The 27191-nt window shown below is 41.3% G+C and overlaps 2 protein-coding genes across 2 annotated transcripts; both read right to left on the reverse strand.

Annotated features, from left to right (window-relative positions):
• Window positions 1–24: 24 nt before the first annotated feature.
• Window positions 25–3759, reverse strand: tmem134 (transmembrane protein 134). Its single transcript, XM_066718486.1, has 8 exons — window positions 3593–3759; window positions 2103–2455; window positions 1937–2007; window positions 1746–1829; window positions 1559–1635; window positions 1323–1367; window positions 1179–1232; window positions 25–1071 (listed from the first exon to the last, which is right to left on the reverse strand). The coding sequence occupies exons 2-8, from the start codon at window positions 2358–2360 to the stop codon at window positions 989–991; spliced, it is 672 nt and encodes a 223-aa protein (XP_066574583.1). The 5' UTR covers window positions 2361–2455; window positions 3593–3759; the 3' UTR covers window positions 25–988.
• A 9872-nt stretch (window positions 3760–13631) lies between these two features.
• Window positions 13632–16987, reverse strand: LOC136764436 (ciliary neurotrophic factor). Its single transcript, XM_066718487.1, has 2 exons — window positions 16202–16987; window positions 13632–14822 (listed from the first exon to the last, which is right to left on the reverse strand). Exons 1-2 carry the CDS (start codon window positions 16346–16348, stop codon window positions 14169–14171), a joined length of 801 nt encoding a protein of 266 aa, XP_066574584.1. The 5' UTR covers window positions 16349–16987; the 3' UTR covers window positions 13632–14168.
• Between the last annotated feature and the right edge of the window lie 10204 nt (window positions 16988–27191).

The following is a 27191-nucleotide window of genomic DNA, read 5'->3' on the forward strand; positions in this document are numbered from 1 at the left end:
ATACATAATAATAATAATACGTCATTGTTGTCTTCATTATCCTCAGTTTTATTTTGGCACAGGTTTAAAAATGACAAGAAACATTTTAGGATTCAAAGCCAGGCAGACAGTCAGACTCCCAAAGAAACACAGAAATAGATGGACAGACGGATGGACGGACACAGACAGACTTGTACAAACAGGTAGACAGACACAGAAAGAGACAGACAGACAGACAGTTATAACAATGTCAGTGTTGTTCCACAGTGGGGTGACAGCGCCACAGGCTACATTAACACTCGTCTGAAAAGTGTTTACTTCAAAGGCAATCTCTCCACCCCTCCCTGCCGTCCCCTCCCCTCCCTGTCTCAGTGCTAACTGCACAGCTCACAGCAGCACAACACAGTGTGTGATACATACACCGAGTGTGTTACAAACTGTACTGGACTCACCTAGACTGGACTGGACTGTATTCAATTACACTGGACTGCAGTATGGAGGGTCATTAGTGCTTATTTAAATATATTTTGTATTTGCAAAAGACTATAACTCTATATGTCTATCAAGTTGTCCCACAGACGGACTACCTGGCATTTGGTGTGCAGAGAATTGTGGGTCTCTAGTCTTATCACATTCAGATGACAAACACGGTAAACGAATATAGTCCTGAAAGCCAGTGATCGTATCTGAATCCCCCAATCAGGAAGCACGGAAACCATGCTGGAAGTGCGTGTCAATGCTGGCACAAATGATGCTCCTGCAGTGTGCTGGGATATATGCCATTACTAGGTGACACTGTATTGGTTCTGGATTATACTGTACTGGACGGGACTGTACAGCACTATACTGGAATGGACTGGGACACAGAGGCGGAGGCAGAGAGAGACAGGGCTGCAAGTCCGATATTCACACATTTATACCACAGGGGTCAAAATTCAGCACAACACAGGTCACAGGTTAAAAGGTCAAAAGGTCCCCAGGTCACAGGTCATGGGTGGAAGGCCAGAGGTCACTTCTCAAAGTAGGGCAGGTAGAAGAATCTGAAGCCCCTCCTGCCCCTGACAGCACAGTAGATAAAGATCACATGATAGACTGAAAGAGAAAAATAGAGAAAGAAAGAGGAAGAGATAATTAATATGACTGACTAACTGACTGATTGACTGACTGACTGACACATTGACTGACTGTTTTTTATTTACCTCCAGGAATCAACAGCAGGAACCCAGGCACAAAGAAAATGGCGCTGGAGACACCTGGAGGAGAGAGGGGGAGAGGAGAGAGAGAGATTAATTTACAGTCAGTCAGTCAAGTGTATCAGGCAGACAGGCAGATAGACTCCTTACCCGCAGAAGGGTTCACCTGTATGGCTACACCTGTGAATATAAGAGCTGAGAGAGAGAAAGAGAGAGTTACACAAAACCGCACTGTTCCTTTACATTCAGTCACAACACAGACACACAAAATGGCATCGACACACACTCACAAACACAGACAGATACACACATACTGACACATTGTGACACATTCACACATTGTTCCACACAGCCACACTCACACACACTGCTACACACATACTCACCAAGTCCAGTGATCAGCAGGAGGAATGAAGCAACCACGACTCTCCTGTTCTTCAGGATCAGAGGGTGACGAGTCCAGCTGCACAAGCAATATCAATCAGGGAGACACAAATGGACAGAGTCATGCAGACTGACAAAGGGACAGGGACAGAGAGAGAGAGACAGACGCGGACACTCAGACAGACTGACCTGAAGCACTCTCTGTAGGACAGCTGGGTGCCTGAGCTCAGTGTGCTGAAGGACCACTGAGAGAGAGAGACACTGCCTGCCTCCCTGAGAGAGAGAGAGAGAGAGAGACACAGAGAGAGGTTAATACATTACAATTCACATACTGACTGTCTGGATACTACAGTACATTAACACTGTACTGACACACACACCTGATTCTGAAGAGGTTATTGAAGGTCGTGTTTCCACAGTTGCTCAAACCATCATCATCATTCTCCAGGTTCTGGACAGGCAGACAGACAGACACACACATCAGTCATTATATCAGTCCTTGAGTCAGTCCATCATTCAGTCAGACTGGCAGTGTCTCTCTCTCACCTGGTACTTCAGGCTGCACTGCTCGCTCTGGCCAGTAGAGGGAGTATTGTTGTTGCTGCAGTGGGAGGCAGAGCTGGAGTTGGTTGGCCCAACATTGGCTGACTGCCGGACAAAGCTGAGGGATCCAAACCGACAAGTCCCATCAGCTCCCTCTCCCCCCCCACCCCCGCCACCCCCCGGGACCCCCTCCCCTTCATCCTCCTCCTCTTCCTCGGGGTCCAATGAAAATGCATCATCAATCGAGAACTGAGTCGCCATGACAACTCTGACAAGCCCCCACCCTCTCTCCCCCCTTGAGTACCCCTCCCTCTAACACCAAGGCAACCAGGCAGCCAATCACAGACAGTCAGACACTGAGGGAGAGGAGAAAAAAGATAATTATTATTACTGTAATTATTATTTATTTCTTAGCAGGCAATACATATTGTTATTGCTCTTATTGTTCTCACTCATCACAGGAACAAATGCCATTGGAAATAATGGTGGAATGTTGAGAACTTTGCTCCACGCAGACTGAAGTGTGACATCATATGGTCGAGATCTAATCCAGTCACACATCTGTTCGATAGCCAATCAGCCATGAGGATCTCCAGCCCTTGGAGGAGATGCGTTGATTTTACAATGTAATGACGATCACAGACAGAACCTTTGTCTGTTCCCCCTCAATAATTTGGATCCTATCTGCATGCTTGTGCTGCAGTCATTTCGCTTTACTGTCCTAAGCTGCCATGAATATTATAATTCATGGAGAAGACAGATTCCCTATCCCCCATCTAGAAAAGCCTAAGTCAAGGAAATGGGCTTGACAGAGTAGTAGTAGTAATAATAATAATAGTATAGTACTGTATAGATGCACATGGTACAGACACTAAGTGTAATCATAGCATATTATGATTATTATTAATTGAGATATGATGAGAATACCTGATCACACAGTGGATATAGCCATAAAGACCAATTAAGCCATCTTTGCATCATAACCCCTTTAATATGCAAACACAGGCCTAATAAGGAGAATACTTGTACAGGACAGACAAAATGCATCACCATGTACTGTACTGTCTGTCTGTACTATTTAAGTATGTGCTGTATGTGTGTATGTCTGTATGCACTGTGTTTCTGTACTGCAGTATGTATGTTCTGTATCTAAACTATACTGCACTGTCTTTATGTATTGTACTGTACTATGTCTGCATGTAGTGTGTATCCAAACTGTACTGGGTGTGTTTGTACTGTAATGTACAGTGCGTCTCAATTGCATTATGTATGTACTGTACTGTGTGTCTGCATTTACGGTGCGTCTGTACTGTACATTGTGAACTGTGTGTCTGTATGTACTGTGTGTGTGTGTTGCTCTTTGTCCGTGTCTATCTCTGCGCATGTGTGTGTGTGTGTGTGTGTGTGTCGGAGGACAGAGGTCCCGGCCTGTATGTCGGGTGTGTGGCTGTATAACAATGTCGGAACACACAGCTATAATAACTCGTACTCACTGCTTCCTCCACGGCTCTGCTCTCCGTCTCATCCGCAGTCCAGGCCCGCTCACTCTCCACTAGTTTCCGACATTCAAATTCCGCCCGTTTTACTCCCTCAAAACTTTTGTTTCCAAAACTTTTCCTTCTGCTAGTGATGTCTGGATCATGCCCAGGCTCACTCAGATACTCGAAGACCCGAGTAATCGATCGTCGATGTCTGCTTGTTACTGCGGAACCCAGGCCGCGAACTCACTCAGCCATCTTGAATGATAATACGATCTCTGTACTACACACACGAACTATAAATAACATGAAACCTAGCCTATAAAACGACTTATAGAAAATCAAACTAAAAACGTGTTGAATGAATAAATAAACTATTAATTTTTTAACATTATGTTTATTGGGTTTTTGTTTTAGAACAACACCTAGGCTACATTGCAGTAATTATACATAGGCCTATTATACAGAATATAATGCAAAATAATATAGCAAGGAAACAAATATATATATATATATATATATATATATATATATATATATATATATATATATATATATATATATACACACACATACCTATATGTACATAGAGATACACATACATACGCATATACCTATAAAAATATACATGAAAATAATAGCAAAATAACAACAACAACAACAACAACAACAACAACAACAACAATAATAATAATAATAATAATAATAATAATAATAATAATAATGATGAAATAATCCTAACAATAACGATAGGGTCCCAGTAACTTCATTGCTTGTCCACATTGAATTTCGTCTGCCAGGTGAATATTATCTAAGTCTCTTTGAATAGCCTGTGCTGCCGAGATTGTATCTGCTGAGCCACCTATTTTAGTATCATCTGCAAATGTGACAAGTTTGCTAACTATCCCAGAGTCCAGATCATTAATATAGATTAGAAAAAGCACAGGCCCTAATACTGATCCCTGTGGAACTCCACTAACAACCTCACTCCAGTTAGAAGCGACTCCTCTAATCGACACCCTCTGTTTCCTAGACATCAATCAGTTCATAATCCATCTACTTACATTACCATGAATACCTACAGTCTCCAATTTTAGGTCTTTAGTGTACAACCTTATCAAAAACTTTCTGAAAATCTAAGTATATCATAATCATATGCTTTCATGTGAGTTACAGCTGCAGTTGCATGTTCAATAAACTTTAATAAATTAGTAAGACATGATCTGCCTCATCTAAACCCATGTTGACTATCTCCAAGAATATGGCTTTTCATTAAGATGGTCCTCTATTTTCTGTCTAATATTTTTTCCAACATTTTACAGGTGATGCAGGTGAGACTGATTGGTCTGTAATTTCCTGGCTCAGTTTTGTCCCCTTTCTTGTGGATTGGTATGACATTTGCTGTCTTCCAGTCAGTTGGCACATCCCCTGTTCTAAGTGTCAATTGGAATATTTTAGTTTGCAGCCTATTAATAATTTCCCTCATTTCTTTAAGTACTGTTGGAAATATCCAATTTGGCCCAGGTGATTTGTTTGTTTTAAATTCTGCTAGTCCCTTTAGTACCTCCTCCTCATTTATCCTGATCTCTCAGAGTTGGACTGTACTGATTGTTAACCTGTGGCATGTTATCTGTTTTTTAAAACCTCTTTGAAATAATCATTTTGAACATTTGCCACATAATGTTATTTTTGAAGACCCTTCCAGTTTTAGCTTTTGGTGTTTCACTGTATCCTATATTGACCTCTTGCGTTTATAGTATTGAAAAATGCGCTTTGCATTAGTTTTAGCTCCAATAGCGGTTTCTTTTGATTTCCCTCTGCTTTCCTGATCACTCTCTTAACATCTCTTTGCAGTTCTATATATTCTTTATTTAGTTTTGTCTCACTCTATTTTGTATGCGCTATACAACATTTTCTTTCTCTTGATATTTTTTTGCATACTTCAATGAAACCATTTTGGCCAATGATTTTTGGGCCTCAGTTTGCTAAGTTTTGGTACACATTTCTCCTGAGCCTCAAGTAGTATATAGAACTTGTCTCTCCCAGAGGACTTTATAAGCCGGTAGCAGCCGGTGTTCAGCAGATCCTGTCTATGATTCAAAACCATTCGGATTGCACGTTCTGAGAAGACGCAGCACTCTGCATTTACCTGGGGAAGCAGAGCTTAATCTTTCTGTTAGTCTGCAATATAGTACGAAGCTGTCTAATTAAAGCTATAGTTTGTGTAGTAATTCAGAGAATGACTGGGGTCCAGCACAGGTAGATGTGAGCAGCAGATAGCAGAGTCTGCCTATGGCTAAGTATTACCCTGGCATAACCAGGACATAACCAACTGGCATTACTTTGAGCAGAAACCTTTATTATATTATATTATATTGTTTGCATAGCTTCCCCAGAGATGTTTGGAGTGGCTCCCTTGCAGAGATAATTAAGATATATGTGATTGACTTCATTTCTGGTAATAGACAAAGATTTTTTGCTTTCTACTTTTGTACAAGTCCATACAGGAGTGTGTGCACCATGGGTGTATTATAGTTGTCCTGCTTCTATTTTAAGAGACTGCAGCATTGGAAGTGGAGACTGGAACACCTGCTGCCTAGAAATTGTATCCAACTTACTGGTTTTTCCTCTTACAGCCCTAGGCAGCAGCAGCACTTGTGGACTGACACCTGGCAGATGAAATTCAAGGTGGACAAGTACAAAGTATTACATGCAGGTAATCAAACAGAAGTATTTACAAGTTGCCACAGACAGACACAGGAGAGTACAGGTGAGAGGCAGCCATCTTGTTGTTTTCCTAGTTTCAGTCCAGTCTTAGCATTGCTCATTTTGTTTTAACTTTGCCTTAATTGAAGTTTGCATTGTCTGTAGTTTGCCTTAATTGAAGTAAATTCAGTTCAGCTGCTGCATTGGAGAAAGTAAATAGGTTGTAGAAAGGAGATTTAGTCAAAGACTAGCAGGAATTCTGTTGCAGGAGGAGCCAGGTGGGGCCAGTTAGGTGTGAATTGGTGGCAGGTAGACAAAAGCTACTTAAAGCAGCTGTTGAGAAAGATTGAGGACTAAAAAACAGTGGCCAAAATGGTTCAATAGAAGTATGCAAAATATATACGAAGAGAAAGAAAATGTTGTATAGCACATACAAAAGGGATGGAGATGAAACAAAATACATAGAATATGTTGAGCTGCAAAGAGATCTTAAGAAAGGGATCAGAAAAGCAAAGAGGGAAATAAAAAGAAACATCTATTGGAGTTAAAACTAATGGAAATAGCATTTTGCAATACTACAACAGCAAGAGGTCAATAAAGGAGGAAGTGAAACAGATAAAGGGCAAAAATTGAAGTATCTTGTAAAGTGAACAAGATGTGGCAAATATTATAAATGAGTATTTCACAGAAGTTTTTAAAATGGATAACATGCCACAGGTTAACAACCAGTCCAGTCAAACCGTAAGAGAGATCAGGATAAATGAGGAGGAAATACTAAAGGGACTAGCAGAATTAAAAACAAACAAATCACCTGGGCCAGATGGCATATTTCCAACAGTACTTAAAGAAATGAAGGAAATGTATATATTGTTAACTAAAATATTCTAAATGACACTTAGAACAGGGGATGTGCCAGCTGACTGGAAAATTGCCAATATCATACCAATCCACAAGAAAGTGGACAAAACTGTGCCAGGAAATTACAGACCAATCAGTTTCACTTGCATTACTTAATACAAAACCATCTTAATAAAAACTATATTCTTGGAGATAGTCAACATGGGTTTAAATGAGGCAGATCATTACTAATTTATTCTGCAGCTGTAGATCATATGAAAGCATATGATATACTTTTCAGAAAGCTTTTGATAAGGTTCTGCACCAAAGACTGATCCTCAAATTGGAAGCTGTAGGCATTCAGGGTAATGTAAGTAGATGGATTATGAACTGGTTGATGTATAGGAAACAGAGGGTGTCGATTAGAGGAGTCACTTCTAACTGGAGTGAGGTTGTTAGTGGAGTTCCACAGGGATCAGTACTAGGGCCTTTGCTGTTTCTAATCTATATTAATGATCTGGACTCGGGGATAATTAGCAAACTTGTCACATTTGCAGATGATACTAAAATAGGTGGCTCAGCAGATACAATCTCGGCAGCACAGGTTATTCAAAGGGACTTGGATAATATTCAGTTGTGTGCCGACACCTGGGAGATGAAATACAATGTGGACAAGTGCAAGGTATTACATGCAGGTAACAAAAATGTCCACTATAATTACACTATGGGAGGAATAGAACTAGATGAAGTAACACATGAGAGACCTAGGAGTCTATGTGGACTCCTCACTTTCTCCATCCAAACAATGTGGGGAAACAATAAAAAAGGCAAACAGGATGTTAGGGTATATTGTCAAAAGTGTAGAATTGAGAACAAGGGCAGTGATGTTCAGACTGTACAATGCACTAGTTAGAGCTCATCTGGATACTGTGTACAGTTCTGGGCTCCACACTTCAAGAAGGATATCGCTGCTCTAGAGGCAGTTCAGAGGAGAGCAACCAGACTTATTCCAGGTCTGAAGGGAAAGTCCTACTGAGAGACTGAGGAACTGAACCTTTTCACCCTGGAACAGAGGAGACTATGTGGGGACTTGATTCAAGTCTTCAAAATCATGAAGGGCATCGACCACATGAAACCAGAGGAGCTTTTCCAGATCAGCAGGGACACACGCACCCGGGGACACAAATGGAAATTGGGCTTCAAGGCATTCAAGACAAAATAGGAGACTCTTCTTCACACAGAGAGTCGTCACAATCTGGAACAAACTCCCAGCGATGTGGTTGAAGCTGAACATTTGTGAACATTCAAAAATAGACTGGATAGGATCCTTGGATCACTTAGTTATTTATGGACACCAAACGAGCACGATGGGGCGAATGGCCTCCTTTCGTTTGTAATCTTTCTTATGTTCTTATGAAAACAAACCAGTGATTTGAGTTAGACTTGTGTTTACTTGCCTGTCTTTGCATTTCCCCAGTGTGGCCATCCTCCATTTTGGTGGAATGTGCTGGAGTTTTTTTATGGGGTCATAGTTAGGGGGGAAAGAAAACACGGAAAAGTATTTTTATTCATTTTAGAGTGGGGATATTAAAGGCATAATATAATTTTTAGTAATACTTTTCTATTATACTTTTAAAACTTTTGGATCTAGATTATAGTTATACTATTTTGTAAGTATGAATCTGAGATTCTTTCCGAGAAGTGTACAGCAATAGATAAAAGTATCTAAAAGCTAAATTTATATCTTGAGGATTTTGATTATTTGGATTATCCAGCAGTTTAATTGTAGTGAACATTCTATTAGTTTTTCCAATTTGCCAGCCCAAAAGTCTCCCCATTTTATCCCTGTGTTCATAATAATGCTCTCAAAAGAGCCAAACAGCAATTTCAGATTTGAGTGGTGAGTGTATTAAAGGCTAGTCATTTTGCTGATAGTTTTTGCTTTTAGGATTTAAAATGCCATTTTAGCAAAGTACTTTTTCCTTTATCTGCAGTAGAAGCAATTTATCTGGCCCCTTAGATAAGCCTTCATTATATCCCATAGGAGTACATGTGAGGTTGAAGGGTTCCGATTAGTATGCAGAAAAATATAAATATTTTCATTGATAAAGTTGGTGAAGGTAGAGGCATTGAGTAACCTTTTTGTATACCAGAGGTGGGTATAGTTAATGGAAGTGGGGAGTGATCTGAGATTGTTTGAGCTAAATATGCACAATGAGTTATAACATGTCCTTTAGTTGCTGGTAAGAGGAAGAGATCATGGCTGAAGTAACTATCACATGCTGATGGATTTGAGTTTGACAAAGATCAGACCAAGTGCTTTCATTCCCTTTTCAAAATGGCTACCCCCCTTGCATGAGAGGAGAGTGGAACACCCTACTCAGTCCTGCTTCAGTTTTGAGTGTTCAGAATATGTAAGGTACATCTCCTGTAAAAAGGCTATGTCTATATTATGTTTTTTTTTATAATTCAGTATTAATTTGTGTTTGATAGGGTGGTTAATACCTTTGACATTCCAGGTCAAGCAGTTATATAAAGCACAATTGGTCATGGTTAGATTCAGAGAGCAATATCAATTATAAAGCAATTCCCCTGAACCATAGTCCTAGAATGCTATCAGCCCACATGAAAATTTAAATATATGATTCTATGTCAATTGACCCGTAGAGTTCTTGGAGTTTAAAGTATCTTGGAGTATGATACAACCTCAACCCCCAAAGGATATAAAACACTGAACTAAGGCATATACACCGATCAGCCATAACATTATGACCACTGACAGGTGAAGTGAATAACACTGATAATCTCGTTATCATGGCACGGTCAGTGGGTGGGATATATTAGGCAGCAAGTGAACATTTTGTCCTCAAAGTTGATGTGTTAGAATCAGGAAAAATGGACAAGCGTAAGGATCTGAGCGACTTTGACAAGGGCCAAATTGTGATGGCTAGAAGACTGGGTCAGAGCATCTCCAAAACTGCAGCTCTTGTGGGGTGTTCCCGGTCTGCAGTGGTCAGTACCTATCAAAAGTGGTCCAAGGAAGGAAAAACGTTGAACCGGCGACAGGGTCATGGGCAGCCAAGGCTCACTGATGCATGTGGGGAGCGAAGGCTGGCCCATGTGGTCCGATCCAACAGACGAGCTACTGTAGCTCAAATTGCTGAAAAAGTTAATGCTGGTTCTGACAGAAAGGTGTCAGAACACACAGTGCATCGCAGTTTGTTTCCTATGGGGCTGCGTAGCCGCAGACCAGTCAGGGTGCCCATGCTGACCCCTGTCCACTGCCGAAAGCGCCTACAATGGGCACGTGAGCATCAGAACTGGACCACGGAGCAATGGAAGAAGGTGGCCTGGTCTGATGAATCACGAGTTCAAGGTGTTGACTTCCCCAGATCTCAATCCAATCGAGCGTCTGTGGGATGTGCTGGACAAACAAGTCCGATCCATGGAGGTCCCACCTTGCAACTTACAGGACTTAAAGGATCTGCTGCTAACGTCTTGGTGCCAGATACCACAGCACACCTTCAGAGGTCTAGTGGAGTCCATGCCTCAACGGGTCAGGGCTGTTTTGGTGGCAAAAGGGGGACCTACACAATATTAGGCAGGTGGTCATAATGTTATGGCTGATCGGCGTATATATTAGAAGTGTTTGAAATATAAGTATTATTATTAATGAAATTATTATCAATTATCAATACCCCGTTCTCCTCCTACCACCTCCGTGTTTCATACTGACCTACCTTCCATCTCTTCTTTCTCACCCTTCTCTGACTTTGAGCTCTCCTCACAGGTGTGCCCCAAGGCTCTGTCTCCTAGCACACTCCTGTTCTTCATATATATACACACACACACACACACACACACACATATACACTCACCTAAAGGATTATTAGGAACACCTGTTCAATTTCTAATTAATGCAATTATCTAACCAACCAATCACATGGCAGTTGCTTCAATGCATTTAGGGGTGTGGTCCTGGTCAAGACAATCTCCTGAACTCCAAACTGAATGTCTGAATGGGAAAGAAAGGTGATTTAAGCAATTTTGAGCGTGGCATGGTTGTTGGTGCCAGACGGGCCGGTCTGAGTATTTCACAATCTGCTCAGTTACTGGGATTTTCACGCACAACCATTTCTAGGGTTTACAAAGAATGGTGTGAAAAGGGAAAAACATCCAGTATGCGGCAGTCCTGTGGGCGAAAATGCCTTGTTGATGCTAGAGGTCAGAGGAGAATGGGCCGACTGATTCAAGCTGATAGAAGAGCAACTTTGACTGAAATAACCACTCGTTACAACCGAGGTATGCAGCAAAGCATTTGTGAAGCCACAACACGTACAACCTTGAGGCGGATGGGCTACAACAGCAGAAGACCCCACCGGGTACCACTCATCTCCACTACAAATAGGAAAAAGAGGCTACAATTTGCACAAGCTCACCAAAATTGGACAGTTGAAGACTGGAAAAATGTTGCCTGGTCTGATGAGTCTCGATTTCTGTTGAGACATTCAGATGGTAGAGTCAGAATTTGGCGTAAATAGAATGAGAACATGGATCCATCATGCCTTGTTACCACTGTGCAGGCTGGTGGTGGTGGTGTAATGGTGTGGGGGATGTTTTCTTGGCACACTTTAGGCCCCTTAGTGCCAATTGGGCATCGATTAAATGCCACGGCCTACCTGAGCATTGTTTCTGACCATGTCCATCCCTTTATGACCACCATGTACCCATCCTCTGATGGCTACTTCCAGCAGGATAATGCACCATGTCACAAAGGTCGAATCATTTCAAATTGGTTTCTTGAACATGACAATGAGTTCACTGTACTAAACTGGCCCCCACAGTCACCAGATCTCAACCCAATAGAGCATCTTTGGGATGTGGTGGAACGGGAGCTTCGTGCCCTGGATGTGCATCCCACAAATCTCCATCAACTGCAAGATGCTATCCTATCAATATGGGCCAACATTTCTAAACAATGCTTTCAGCACCTTGTTGAATCAATGCCACGTAGAATTAAGGCAGTTCTGAAGGCGAAAGGGGGTCAAACACAGTATTAGTATGGTGTTCCTAATAATCCTTTAGGTGAGTGTATATATATATATATAGAAATTCAACATAAAATAAAATTTACACTTGGCCAAAATTAAAAGAAGGACAAAACAGTGTTTCCAATAGTAACATTAGTGACCATATACTGACCACCATTTGTTTAATTTTTTGTGGTTAATGGATTGTAATTGATTTAGGTTGAGTAGTAATTTTGTGGGAAGGAAGGACACAAGATTGAGGCAAGATTGAGGCAATTCATCAATAAGATGTTTCAGTGGTTTATTTACACCACAATTTACACAATTTGTGATTTGGTGTGGTTTAAATGTAAAGAGGTTTGACTGAGAGAATGATGGTCTGGTTAAACACCCAAAAGAGTTATGCCGATTCCTGTAGTGCCAATGCAGAATTACAATTGGAAGTATAGTAAGACATCTTGCTGTGTTACAGACCAACCTGCCAAGTAGAGACACACAGAGATTCACAAAAAGTGTAAATTAATAGTATTCTAGGGCTATTGTCAGAAGTGGGAATACGCATCCTTAGACATGTGCAGACAGTCTGTGTGTCTTTACACTTTTTTATTAAACAGCTGGCAAAAGATCCCAGGTCCTACAAATATCTCCTAACACCAGATTAGAAAGTGTAGAAGGTGGAGGCCACAGTTGTGTTCTTAATATTATTGTAAATGTCCTTAATGTGTGTGTGTTTGTATTGGTGGGGTGTTCATCTTTTCACAACAGGAGAAGCATCTTTGTGCAGTAATAGCAGTTGATCACAAGAGGGAACTATTTCTCTGTCAGTTAAATTAAGTTCAGTTCAATGCAGTGTGGCCCTATGCAATCCATTTCCATCCCACTCAGCCTTATCCAGTCTCCTTCTGAGACGCACACTGCCATTCTCACACACATTCATACACTCATTGACTGTAATCACAGTAAGAACCAGCAATAGAACTGGATCAAGGGTAACAATGAGCTATGACTCAGCAAAGCAGTCAAGCAAAGCAGTTTATGCTAGGTGTGTAATATGTGCTGTAAGAAACAAATGTACGCTGGAGGTTTTCAGTATTGCAGTACTCAGTCCACTCCGCTGCTGCCCACAATGCACCTGTGCTATGTGTCCCTTTATCTTCATTAGTCTGTAGAGTCCATGGATGTCTTCCCTGTGAACCTGCTGAAGACCTTCCACTTGGCCTGAATACAGTGTGCACAGCAGCTGCAAGACAGTCTGTTACTGTCACTTTGCAGGCACACTGTCGCTGAGTGATCAGTTGCAAACGGCATCGCTGTAGCAGGAGATGAAGTTCGCAGGATACGTGTTCCCTATAGGGAATGGTCAGAGGTGCTGTATGGGACTGTTACATCATCATACATCGGCCCCTCCACCTTCACACAACTCAGCTACAGCATAACAACACAACTCAACACAAGTTATCATAAAGGTTGAATGGGCACACTTAGTAAAATATTACTTTTATTTTAATATCAGTATATAGGCATTAAATCATACTGACAAACTGGCTTTGTCGTTCTCTCTGAAACCACTCACTCTCTCTCTCTCTCTCTCTCTCTCTCTCTCTTTCTCTCTGTCTCAGTCTCTCTCTCTCTCACTGCAAAATAGGGATAAAGCACACACTGATCTAAGGAATTAGAAGAGGTCAGTCAGAATGTATCTCTGTGTTAAATATATAGTGTTAAAATCTCCATTCATATAATCTCAAAACTCTCTGCATAAAGAAATTAGAAATATCTCTATATAATTAGATGTTCAACCATCTCATAGTCTGTTTTTCATTCTATCACTTTCCTTTCATATTCCCTCCCTCTCTCCCTCTCTTCTCTCAGTCCCTTTCTCTCTCTGTGTCCCTCTCCCACGTCCCTTTTTCTTTATTTCTCTCTCTCTCCCTCTCCCTTTCTCTCCTCTACCCCATCTCCCACCTCTGCCCCCCCCTCTCTCTCTTCTGTAAGTCCTTTTCTCTCCCCCTCCCACTATCTCAGTGTCTCACTCTACTCCTCCTTTTGGCTCTGCGTGCCCCAGGTCCTCCAGTCCCAGAGTCCCCCACAGTCCTGCTCAGCGCTCCCAGCTCCAGGGTGGCTCTGAGCAACCAGGAGGACAGCTGCCTCAGGACCCAGAAACCCCACCTCTTCCAGTAGAAGATGGAGGGAGGAGGGAGAGAGGGAGAGGGGATACCGTTATTGCGCTCTCCCTTCCTCCCATTCTCCCTCCTTCCCTCTCCCCCTTCCCCATTCTCTCTCTCCCTCCCTCTTTCTCCCTCTGCCCCTCTCCCACTCCCTCCCTCCTTCTCTCCCTCTGTCTGTGTCACAGTTGCAATTCCCAGTCTCTCCACTAGAAGTCTCTGTACACTGCCTCTCAGGTCGCCCAGTCTGGAGATCAAAGTCTCTAAACTGCTGAAAAATGTCAAATTCCTCTCATCCTCCTCATTCATCTCTCCCTCCATCTCTCGCTCCCACCGGGTCAGCTGGGCCAGGAGGTTGCTGAGGGAATGCAGTGCCGTGACAAGCGTCTCTAGCCGCTCAACAACCGTCGCCCCGGGAGATGGTATGGGGGGCAGAGGCAGGGATGGTGGGGCATGGTCGCGGTGATCGAGGGAGTCTAGGGAGTCGTCGGTCAGACCATGTCTCTGTTTCTGAGACAGAGAGCCAGAGATTAGCATGGTGGAGTATAGGATAAATACACTGACTGACTGGTACAGACTGGTACAGCGTGAGGGTGTCTGTCCTGTGCAGACATGCCGTGATTTTGCGCACGGCACACAGAGCCACCTGAGAGCAAGGGAGAGGGTGTGTGAGGGAGAGGGAGAGGAAAGAGAGAGACAGGGAGAGGGAATGAAAGAGAAGGAGTGGAAAAGGAAAGTATACAATGTCTGTAAATACATGTTCATGTCTGACATGTATAACTGCTGTATGTATTCTTCCCCATCACCCACTGGAGCTGGATGTGGATGTTTTTTGGCAATAAAGCTGTTCTGAATTTGAATTGGATTGGAGAGGAAGGGAGTGGGAGAAGCATTCGTATTAGCAGTAGTAGTAGCAGCAATCAGTGGCGTAGGTTTGGTTTCAGAATCACTTTGTACTGCACTTATATTTTGTAAGTTGCCCTGGATAAGGGTGTCTGACAAGAAATATATAATAATAATAATAATAATAATAATAATAATAATAATAATAATAATAATGATAATAATAATAATAATAATAATAATAATAATAATAATAATAATAATAATAATAATAATAATAATTGGGGGGGGAGTCCCGTAATCCACTAGTCCCCTTGTCCCCCCTATCATTTTCTCAACATTGGGGGTGATGCGTCAGCAATAATAGTAGTAACAATAGGAGCAGTATTAGTAGAATAATAGTGGTAGCAATAGCAGCAGTAGTAACAATAGCAGCAGTATTAGTAGTATAACAGTAGTAACAATAGAAACAGTATTAGTAGCATAACAATAGTAGCAATAGCAACAGTAGCAGCAGTATTACAGTAGTAGCAATAGCAGCAGTATTAGTATACCAGTAGTGGGAATAGCAGCAGTATTAGTAGTATAAAAATAGTGGCAATAGCAGCAGTAATGAGAGCAGTATCTGTCAGACCTTTAATATGTAAATATGAGTCCAAAAAGTGTTAAACATAAACGCTTGTTAAACATAGTCATTATTGATATATAAAAGTGGTTATTTATTGCGTAGTCTGTTGCCTAGAGAAGCTTATCACCTTCGGCCTCATATAGCCTAGTACTGAACTGTGTAATACTCTGTAATGTTAATACGTTGTTTTAACAAGTATGAACTTTAATAGACTGTAGTATAGTGACCTGCGCTGCACTGTGCTGTAATACACTGTATTGTATTACCGGTGTGATACACTGCACTGTAACGTGACAATACACAGTAATACAACACCGCGCTGCGCTGTAACACGACACTAAAGCACAGCAGAACTCAGTCTGTACCGCTTTTGTACCAAATATTAAAAAATAATAATTACTCAGTTTAAATCACTTACAAACACCTCGGCGAGCTCCGTGGCGTCTCGGTGCATGAGGCGGGCGAGCCGCACCGCCTTGCCTGCCCCATCTCGATCCCTGTCCCGCAGCCGCCGAGCCCACCCCACCGCTCCCACCGCTCCCACCGCTCCCACCGCTGCGGCCATAGCGGCCACGGAGAGAGGGACAGAGGAGAGAGTGGAGGAGAGGAGAGGCGATAGTAACCCCAATCCGCAGGGTAGAAAGTCGTAGTAGTTAAGTGGCCCAGCGACAGATACAGTTGCAGAGAGACCGGTTGATGCTGTTGAAACAGACTGATAAACTCTCTCCCTGAGTTTCTCCCACTCTCGCCCAACGTTGTTTCACTTTAAAATCCCTCTCTCTTGCTTCTCAAGTTCACAGGCTGGTTTAGAGAGGGAGCTCTCCGCAGCTTCCAGATCCCTCTATCTCCTCCAATATCACATTCATTCTCTCTCTCTCTCCCTCTCTCTCTCTCTCTCTCTCTCTTTATGGGCTGTGTAAATGGAATCCAGTCCAATGGAGGGAGAGGTGAGAGAGGGAAGGGCAGAAGGGAGAGGAAAGGGAGGAATGGAAAGGAGGAAGAGAGAGAAGGAAGGTTTATGTGGGTGAAATTGCACATTGTTAGGTCATTGTTTAGTTTTATTATGATTTTTATTGTAGAATTGCTATTGTAACAGATACTACTACCACTACTTTAATTGCTACTGATACTGATACTACTAGTAGTAATATCAGTGCTATTTGTGCTGTTGCTAATCCTCAACTCTAATCTGATGAATAGGATCAGAATTCCTTTCAAACTCCCACACACTACCCCCGTGTCTCTCTCTGTTCTGGATGAAAGGCTATATGGTGTATTGTATTGACAAAGCCCTTCATGGTGAGGTCATGGAATGTGTGCAAGTTCTGGAATGTCTGGCAGGTCAGTAATAGGGGGAGTGGAACAGGGAGGGAGAGAGCACGTCCTGTTATTCTGCTCTAAATACACATATATATATGGGAGATATATATCCTTTAATTTGAAAGCAGCATAGCAGATTTTAACCTCCTCTCAGACCACTAAAAATATCCATTATACTGGGAGAGGAAGAGTGGACTGCAACCAAAGCTGCTAAATACGTGACCGCCTGCCCTGACCTAACGGACAGTGTGTGACACCATGCCTGCCACACACTGTCTGTTACTTGCCTGTTACTGTTAAATGGGGGAGGGGGGGATTTTATCCATATTCAAATCTATGGATGTTTTTATATACATTTGTATACGTTTTTGTTTTGTTTCATTTTATTGTATTATATTAGAATAGAGAGAGAACGGGAAGGGAAAGGGACCTGGTCTGTTTATATTTGGGCTGTGTGAGGGTGGGGGGAGGGGGTATATATGTGTCTTATTAAAATATTGTTTATTATTATTTATGTAATGATTTGGCAATACCAATATACTGTTGTCATGCCAAAAAAGTAAAATTTAATTTAATTGAATTGAGTGAGGGAGAGGGACAGGCAGGGTGAGAGAAGGGGACTGAGGAAGAGGGAGTGGGAGAAAGGGAGTGAGAGAGGGAGGGAGAGAGAGAGACTGAGGGAGAGGGAGGGAGGGAGAGAGAGAACATAATAACATAAGAAAGTTTACAAACAAGAGGAGGCCATTCGACCCATCGAGGTCGTTTGGTGTCCATCAATAACTAAGTGATCCAAGGATCCTATCCAGTCTATTTTAAAATGTTCCACATTTTCAGCTTCAACCACATCGCTGGGGAGTTTGTTCCAGATTGTGACAACTCTCTGTGTGAAGAAGTGTCTCCTGTTTTCTGTCTTGAATGCCTTGGAGCCCAATTTCCATTTGTGTCCCTGGGTGCGTGTGTCCCTGCTGATCTGGGAAAGCTCCTCTGGTTTGATGTGGTCGATGCCTTTCATGATTTTGAAGACTTTGAAGACTAGTCTCCTCTGTTCCAGGGTGAAAAGGTTCAGTTCCTCAGTCTCTCAGTAGGACATTCCCTTCAGACCTGGAATAAGTCTGGTTGCTCTCCTCTGAACTGCCTCTAGAGCAGCGATATCTTTCTTCAAGTGTGGAGCTCAGAACTGTACACAGTATTCCAGATTACTATTATTATTATTATTTTTGTCATTTAGCTGACGCTCTTATCCAGGGCGACTTACATTTGTACTCATTTATACAGCTGGGCATTTCGCTGGAGCAATCTAAGTGGAGTACCTTGCTCAAGGGTACAACAGCACTGCCTTCCGGTCATGAGTCCAGAGCCCTCTCCACTACTCCACAGTGCTGCCTTGCCCAGATGAGCTCTAACTAGCGCATTGTACAGTCTGAACATCACTGCCCTTGTTCTCCATTCTACACTTTTGACAATATACCCTAACATTCTGCTTGCCTTTTTTATTGCTTCCCCACATTGTTTGGACAGAGAAAGTGATGAGTCCACATAGACTCCTAGGTCTTTCTCATACGTTACTTCATCTAGATCTGTACCTCCCATAGTGTAATTATAGTGGACATTTGTGTTACCTGCATGTAATACCTTGCACTTGTCCACATTGAATTTCATCTGCCAGGTGTCAGCCCACAACTGAATATTATCTAAGTCCCTTTGAATAGCCTGTGCTGCCGAGATTGTATCTGCTGAGCCACCTATTTTAGTATAATCTGCAAATGTGACCAGTTTGCTAACTATCTCAGAGTCCAGATCATTAATATAGATTAGAAACAGCAAAGGCCCTAGTACTGATCCCTGTGGAACTCCACTAACAACCTCACTCCAGTTAGAAGCAACTCCTCTAATCGACACCCTCTGTTTCCTATACATCAACCAGTTCATAATCCATCTACTTACATTACCCTGAATGCCTACAACTTCCAATTTGAGGATCAGCCTTTGGTGTGGAACCTTATCAAAAGCTTTTTGGAAATCTAAGTATATCATATCATATGCTTTCACGTGATCTATAGCTGCAGTTGCATGTTCAAAAAATTCTAATAAATTAGTAAGACATGATCTGCCTCGTCTAAACCCATGTTGACTATCTGCAAGAATATAGTTTTCATTAAGATGCTCCTCAATTTTTAATATGTCTAATAATTTTTCCAACATTTTACAAGTAATGCAGGTGAGACTGATTGGTCTGTAATTTCCTGGCTCAGTTTTGTCCCCTTTCTTGTGGATTGGTATGACATTTGCTGTCTCCAGTCAGTTGACACATGCCCTGTTCTAAGTGTCATTTGGAATATTTGAGTTAGCGCACTATAAATAATTTCCCTCATTTCTTTAAGTACTGTTGGAAATATCCCATCTGGCCCAGGTGATTTGTTTGTTTTAAATTCTGCTAGTCCCTTTAGTACCTCCTCCTCATTTATCCTGATTTCTCTTAGGGTTTGACTGGACTGGTTGTTAACCATGTTATCTGTTTTTTCTTTTGTAAAAACCTCTGTGAAATACTCATTTAGAATATTTGCCACATCTTGTTCGTTTTCTAAGATACTTCAATTTTTGCCCTTTAACTGTTTCACTTCCTGCCTCTTGCTGCTGTAGTATTGAAAAAAGCTCTTTGCATTAGCTTTAGCTCCAAGAGCTATGTTTCTTTCTATTTCCCTCTTTGTTTCCTGATCCCTTTCTTAAGACCTCTTTGCAGTTCAACATAATCCTTGTATTTAGTTTAATCTCTATCCATTTTGTATGTGCTACACAACAACATATTTTTTTGCATATCTCTATTAAACCATTTTGGCCAATGATTTTGCAAAGTTTTAGTACAAATTTCTCCTGAGCCTGAAGTAGTATATTCTTAAAATATAACCATCCATTTTCAACTAACTCTGTATCCAGTGTGCTCCAGTCTAACTCTTCTAAGTGCTGCCTCATACCTTCAAGGTTTGCTTTTCTAAAATTGTAGACATTGTTTTAGACTTGGTCCTTGTTTTTTGAAAGTATGCCTCAAAACTAACCATATTGTGATCACAGTTTGCCATTGGTTCTCTAACTAGTGTCCCTCTGACTCTATCTTGGTCATTTGAAAATATCAAGTCAATGTATGCACTCTCCCTGGTTGGTTCCCTGACAAACTGAGTTAGAAAGCAGTAATTTACCATCTCAACCATTTCTATTTCTGCTTCTGTAGTCCCCACTGGGCTTTCCCAGTTGTCAGTGCTTTTGAAGATGTGCATCTTTTCTTGAATTGTGGCTGTTTGTTTTGTTGTTTGTTGGTGCTGAATGGTGTGGTTGCTGTGTTTTGGTTTCTCTATGTTGTGTGTCTTGGATTGGTTTTAATTTGTTGATGTTCTTTCTGGCCAGGACACTCCTGTAAAAGAGATTTTTAATCTCAGTGAGTTTCTTTTCCTGATTAAATAAAGGTTATACTCCTGGCATTGAGGTACAAATATTTCAGTACTTTCCTACTAGTAGTTTCCCTCTATTTTTCTAACCTTAGTGGAACATCTCCCATTGTCAGAGCTCCCTGCCCCCCTGGTCCCTAGTTTAAAAGATTTTCAATTACTCTGCACATACGCTCTCTCAATGCATTAGCCCCCCCTTCTCTTTAGATGTAGACCATCCGGTTTGTACAGGTCCCATCTATCCCAGAAGAAAGACCAATGCTCCATAAATCTAAAACCCTCTTTCCTACACTTAGATTTCAACCACGTGTTAAACTTTCTAATCTCTGCCTGTCTCCCTGGCCTGGCACGTGGTACCGGAAGTATTTCAGAGAAAACTACCGTGGAGGTTCTGCTCTTTAGTTTTGTTCCTAACTCTTTAAATTTGTCTTGTAGAACCTCTGTCCTACCTTTTCCTATGTCATTGGTTCCAATGTGGACCATGACCAGTGGATTCCCCCCGGCTTTGGCCAGTAGCCCGTCTACTAGGTTAGGGAGATCTGCAACCTGAGCACCAGGCAGGCAAGATACCATGCGGGTCTCCTTATCACTAGAACACACTGTGTGATCTACACCTCTAAGAATGGAGTCTCCTACTATAACTACCTCCCTCTTCTGGGGGGGAGTGGGCACCATGGTGCTCAACTGTCCTCCCATCACCCTCTGAGCTGTCACTGTCCAACTGAGTGTCCAGTAGTTGGAACCTGTTGGGCATTTATAGCTCTTGGGGTGTCTCTAAGGGATGTGCGCACCCTTTTCTGCGGTTACGACCTACTGTGACCCAGCAGTTCTCTACGCTGTCCTGCTCTAAGGTCTCGACTCTCCTAGGTTTTGGATGAGTTCATCCAGGAAGGCAATCATTCTGCAAACCTGACATTGTAGTGGCCACATGCTTCTAAATTTAGTAAGTTGTTGGTGCCCTAAACACCATCTCTTGGTTTTTGTCCCCTAATTCAACTGCTTGACATTTTTTTGTTACCGTGAAACAGCACAGCTCTTTCTCTGCAGCTGCTTAAATACCTTTGTATTCAGCTTCTGGCCACCAATTGACACCTCACTGACTCACTGACTCCACCTCCAGATTCCCAAACTAGGTCACCTTTCCTTCAAACTAGTCTAAACAACACAACAGCTGGACTGAATTAACTACAATTAAGGCAAACTAGGAATAAGATTTACTTCAATTAAGGCAAATCTAAAAACAAGATTAGGTATGGTAAGACTTTCTGAGAGTAAAAACACAACAAAATAGCTCTCTCTCTCTCACCTGTCCTGTGTCTGACTTGGGTAACTCCTAAACACTTAGAAAGCAAAGATACTGACTGATACATTTATGATGAATTCTCACAGTCCCTTTACATATTAGTTTATAGGAACTCATGTGCCAATAGATGGGTATAAGTATCTGTGATTTTCCTGGTGCATTCTATCATCTACGGGATTTTATAGTAGCCTTTAAACTTAAAAACATGAATATATGATATTTAGCATGTATAATTATAATTTATTAAACATGAATAATTAAATCAATAAAAATAATAAAGGCGAATACCAATACATTCTGAGCTTCATCTCGTTGTAGTTGCACCTCAGTGTCACACTGCCACTGAGAGCACTGATTACCTGAACGTCACTTCCTGCAACACTGAGAAACCCTCCTCTGAGGTATTAATGTAACCATAATTGCAATGAAGACTTAAACACTTTAAAAGTTACTAAAGTCATAGAATGGAACAGAAAAAAACACAGACACTTTACTTATACACAACTCCTAACACACAAGTATATATAAACCAGTCCTTTAAGGCACTGGTTCCCAAACTTTCTGGGTGGCGCCCCTCCAAAAACATTTGGGTCACAGCTCGTCTTATCCCCCCCGCCATGTCCCACACATTCATATTTATATTACCATTTATTTATTTTTTGAAAGCTCTAACGTTTACCAAGGATGAATATACTTTAAAAAAAAATTGCATTTCACTTTTCACAATTTTGCCATTTACATTGTAATCTCTCTATGCATGAACCTATTCTTACTCCATCTAGTACGGATAAGCCTAAATCAACGTATTTACAGAAGATACAGTAACGCTCTCTTTCCATTTATACAATTTCACTAGTTAATATATATATATATATATTAAGGATGAGACCGAATTGTCGAAAATTCAACTATTCATTAAAGATGGCCACTATCGACAAGTGAATCTAACATTCGATAGTTAAAATAATAATAATAATAATAATAATAATAATAATAATAATTTTATTTTAAAGCCTATAAGGTTGTTTCACTCTCTATGTAGTTTTAATGAAGATTGACGTGAGGGCGGGATTTGTTATTTCTTGTCTGTGATTGGCTGACAGTGACAGATCAACGCAACTCTGCCAATGGGATCGGTGGATTCTGGACCAATGGTTCCTTCTCAGAGGATTTCTGCGTAGAAATACTTTGACAAAATAAATGAAAACACTGTTAAGTGGATAATATGTGCAGTGGAATTAATATACCACAAATCTACAGCTGGTATGTTAACCAACCTAAAAGCCAAACACCCTTCTGTGAAACTAGCAATGACAGAAAAGGAAAGAGGAGCAACAACACATTAATATTACATACACAGCCAGCTATTGCTATATATTTTGTTTTCACTGGAAATTGAACGTACAGGTATGTTTCCGAATTTATTTAATAAAGTTGTTGTATTATTTAGGATTTTAAAATAAAGTACAGAACTTCTTGCAATTGCAAAACATGTCACGTTGCATTATTTCGCATTTAATGCGTTTCCAAAATATTGCAGCAGAGTCCTGGCGAGCTCGTTTCCCACTCGATGACATTTTGGAGCTGCAGGTTATTCTGATGTATTTATTTTACCGTAATTATCACTTCATATAAACTGCTGTGTTTTGATGTGAAACTAACCAATCAGCGGCTCACAGACGCTGCTGCCTGACATCCTCTATTCTGATTGGCCAGGACTGCAGATGGAAGAATCCAATAACCGAGACCCAGTTCCACTCCTGTGAGTCGGACAGTGCAGTTTGTCAAAGTGTTTAAAAAGTCGTTTCACAGAGATACGTTGATCCAGAAGAGACCAGTTTATCCAGTGCGATTTCAGCGGCGCGGCAATCAACAGTTGTCAGATGCCCTCGGGGATTTCTTGTGTGTCGTGTTGACTTTGTACCCGTTCAGCTCTTTCCGCGGCGCCCGCAGTTTGGGAACCCCTGACCTAACAGACAACTGCAGTAATAAATCATTCAGTCCAGAAATGCAGTACAATATTTTATTTACATTACTTTTTTTTTTTACAATATTGTAATAAACCATTAACAGTGAACATGTGCTTCTTTCCATAAGGGCATTTACACTGATCAGCCATAACATTATGACCACATGCCTAATATTGTGTAGGTCCCCCTTTCTGCCGCCAAAACAGCCCTGACCCGTCGAGGCATGGACTCCACTAGACCTCTGAAGGTGTGCTGTGGTATCCGGCACCAAGACGTTAGCAGCAGATCCTTTAAGTCCTGTAAGTTGCGAGGTGGGGCCTCCATGGATCGGACTTGTTTGTCCAGCACATCCCACAGATGCTCGATTGGATTGAGATCTGGGGAATTTGGAGGCCAAGTCAACACCTTGAACTTGTGATTCATCAGACCAGGCCACCTTCCTCCATTGCTCCGTGGTCCAGTTCTGATGCTCATGTGCCCATTGTAGGCGCTTTCGGCAGTGGACAGGGGTCAGCATGGGCACCCTGACTGGTCTGCGGCTACGCAGCCCCATACGCAACAAACTGCGATGCACTGTGTGTTTTGACACCTTTCCAAAGTTGTGGAATGGTTTACCTTTGTCTGTCAGAGCTTCAACATCTGTCAATAAAACCAGTCTCAAGACGTATTTGTTTAGTGAAGCCTTTGGAACATTATAAAGGTTCTTGTAAACAATATATCTAATTATTATTATTATTATTATTATTATTATTATTATTATTATTATTTTTAAAGCACTGTATTGTTTTATTGTAATTGTACAGTACAGCACTTTGGTACACTTTGTGTTTTTTAAAGTGCTTTATACATTTTGATTTGATTTTGATTTGATTCTGTCAGAACCAGCATTCACTTTTTCAGCAATCTGAGCTACAGTAGCTCGTCTGTTGGATCAGACCACACAGGCCAGCCTTCGCTCCCCACATGCATCAATGAGCCTTGGCCGCCCATGACCCTGTCACCGGTTCACCGCTTTTCCTTCCTTGGACCACTTTTGATAGGTACTGACCACTGCAGACCGGGAACACCCCACAAGAGCTGCAGTTTTGGAGATGCTCTGACCCAGTCGTCTAGCCATCACAATTTGGCCCTTGTCAAAGTCGCTCAGATCCTTACGCTTGCCCATTTTTCCTTCTTCTAACACAAACTTTGAGGACAAAATGTTCACTTGCTGCCTAATATATCCCACCCACTGACAGGTGCCATGATAACGAGATTATCAGTGTTATTCACTTCACCTGTCAGTGGTCATAATGTTATGGCTGATCAGTGTACATTTTAATGTTTTTCTTTTTAAGGTAATCCATATAAATCAAAATAAATATATCCCCCTGTGGTATAAAATAAGTTATCTAGAACAGTAATCATGTTTGTATGTATTGTTACAAGCACATGGTTTATGTAGAGATATTGACTGCACTTTCATGAAACACGTCAACCTTCCAGTAAAAGCCCCTGACTCATAATTGTGCGGTGATATTTTAACTTTAGTTAGTATTTATTGTATTGAATTAAATCGGTGTAAACCCCTTGATGAAAATCACAGTGTTCAGAAACATTAAAAAATACAACTATACTAAAAGTTATAAATAATAGACACCGGAACAACGTAACCTTAACATTTGGGTTAACAATAATAAAACGAGTCCCTTCTACAGTTCTGAGTTTGTCTCAATATATTTTTCGGCAAATATGATTATGATTATTATTAATAATAATAATAATAATAATAATAATAATAATAATAATAATAATAATAATAATAGGTAATTGCAACGAACTCGCAGAGTTAATACAGAGCTGCGCACTAAACACGGCTTATCTCCAGGGCACTGCCTTCAGTTCTAAGCAATTGACCCATTAACCCTAATAAATAATGCATTATAATTTAAACTGATGTCGGTTAAATGGCGATTATTGGTTCCTCCATGATATACACATTTTCAGTTGCACACCTTCATTAGGCTTTTTATGGGTCTTCTGTGCATTTAGAAAAAGAACAAAACAACACAAAAAAACAGCAGTTTTTCAAAACCTTTGTTTTGTTCTCCGTTTCCATTAGATTGCAGAACCTGTGGTGTAACGACAGCGGATAAAGAAGCAAAAGCGCCGAATAACGTGGAGTGTAGTTATAAAATATAGTTTTAAAATACATTGTTTACATTGAATCCGGTACAATGTCTGCTGACCCAACAGTGACGGTTATGACGGTTTGTAACTTATATCCAAGAACTTTTATGTAGTAATGCGAGATATACAAATGACACTTTTAATTTAGATGGTCTGTGTGGGACATCTGAAGTGTCGTTTGCTGGTGCAACAACACGTTGTGTTTCTTATGACTGCAGTACACAAGTCTCAGGCACTGTAGGCGCGCAGACGCCTCTATTCCCGTGTTCTCCGCTCCCTGCGCTCCTCCCTTCGCAGCGCCTTTAGCCCTTTAACCCTTATATTGGGTACAGCGGCGCTAGTGTTCAAACGCCGTCCATTTCCGTTACGAGAAGAATCTGCAGATCGAAAGAACCTTCAAACGTTCGAAACTTCTTACACAGTATTCTCGTCTGTACATTTTGCTATGTGTTTTTATCCAAACCGCAGATATATTTTTACCGTATGCGTGAAAATAAGAGCAGCGACGTCTATTTTCTAGTGTTTTTGTCGAGTTCAGCTCGCGGGCTAATGTTCCCCGCACGAGCAACGTACATCAGCTGAGACTTGAAAATATAAAAATCACTTCGTCATAACTGCTAGCTATATAATTCACATTTCTGCAACCAGCCGAACAAAACGGCAATGTAATTTATTCTAACCTTGTAAACACCCTAGTGCAGTGGTTCCCAAACCGGTCCTGGGGGACCCCCTACCCTGCTGGTTTTTGTTCCAACCGAGCTCTCAATGACTTAATTGAACCTTAATTGAAGTAACAATCTGCTTAGATTTTACTTTTTAAATTGTGTAAGAAAATAGTTGTTTCTTCAATACGTTTTTTTAATATAATTCTAAACTTAAAACCCCTACTGTTTAAAATAATTAAAAGTCTCTGATTTAGGAAATTATTAGTTCAATTAAGGGTTCAATTAAGTAATTGAGAGCTCGGTTGGAACAAAAACCAGCAGGGTAGGGGGTCCCCCAGGACCGGTTTGGGAACCACTGCCCTAGTGTTAAGGTGCGGGTGTCTTCGTCTGCAATCAACTCGTTGTCAGTGCAGCCGCGGGAACTCTCATATTTAACACTCACTCCGGAGGGTATGTAACTGGCTGGGTGACAGTTGTACAGAAAATAGCTCCAGAATCAACATTAACACTTTAAAAATAACACTGGAAAATGTGCTGTGTA

This window comes from Amia ocellicauda, chromosome 12 (assembly GCF_036373705.1).
Source record: "Amia ocellicauda isolate fAmiCal2 chromosome 12, fAmiCal2.hap1, whole genome shotgun sequence".
Taxonomy (NCBI): domain Eukaryota; kingdom Metazoa; phylum Chordata; class Actinopteri; order Amiiformes; family Amiidae; genus Amia; species Amia ocellicauda.

Bases quoted from the DNA above. Each gene is read 5' to 3' on its own strand.
- tmem134 (XM_066718486.1), bottom strand. From the start codon at position 2,360: ATGGCGACTCAGTTCTCGATTGATGATGCATTTTCATTGGACCCCGAG. The intron at 2,008-2,102 runs GTGAGAGAGAGA...CTGCCTGTCCAG, and splicing joins AGTGCAGCCTGAAGTACCAG to AACCTGGAGAATGATGATGA. The intron at 1,830-1,936 runs GTGTGTGTGTCA...TCTCTCTCTCAG, and splicing joins AATAACCTCTTCAGAATCAG to GGAGGCAGGCAGTGTCTCTC.
- LOC136764436 (XM_066718487.1), bottom strand. From the start codon at position 16,348: ATGGCCGCAGCGGTGGGAGCGGTGGGAGCGGTGGGAGCGGTGGGGTGG. The intron at 14,823-16,201 runs GTAAGTGATTTA...TCTCTGTCTCAG, and splicing joins CGGAGCTCGCCGAGGTGTTT to AAACAGAGACATGGTCTGAC.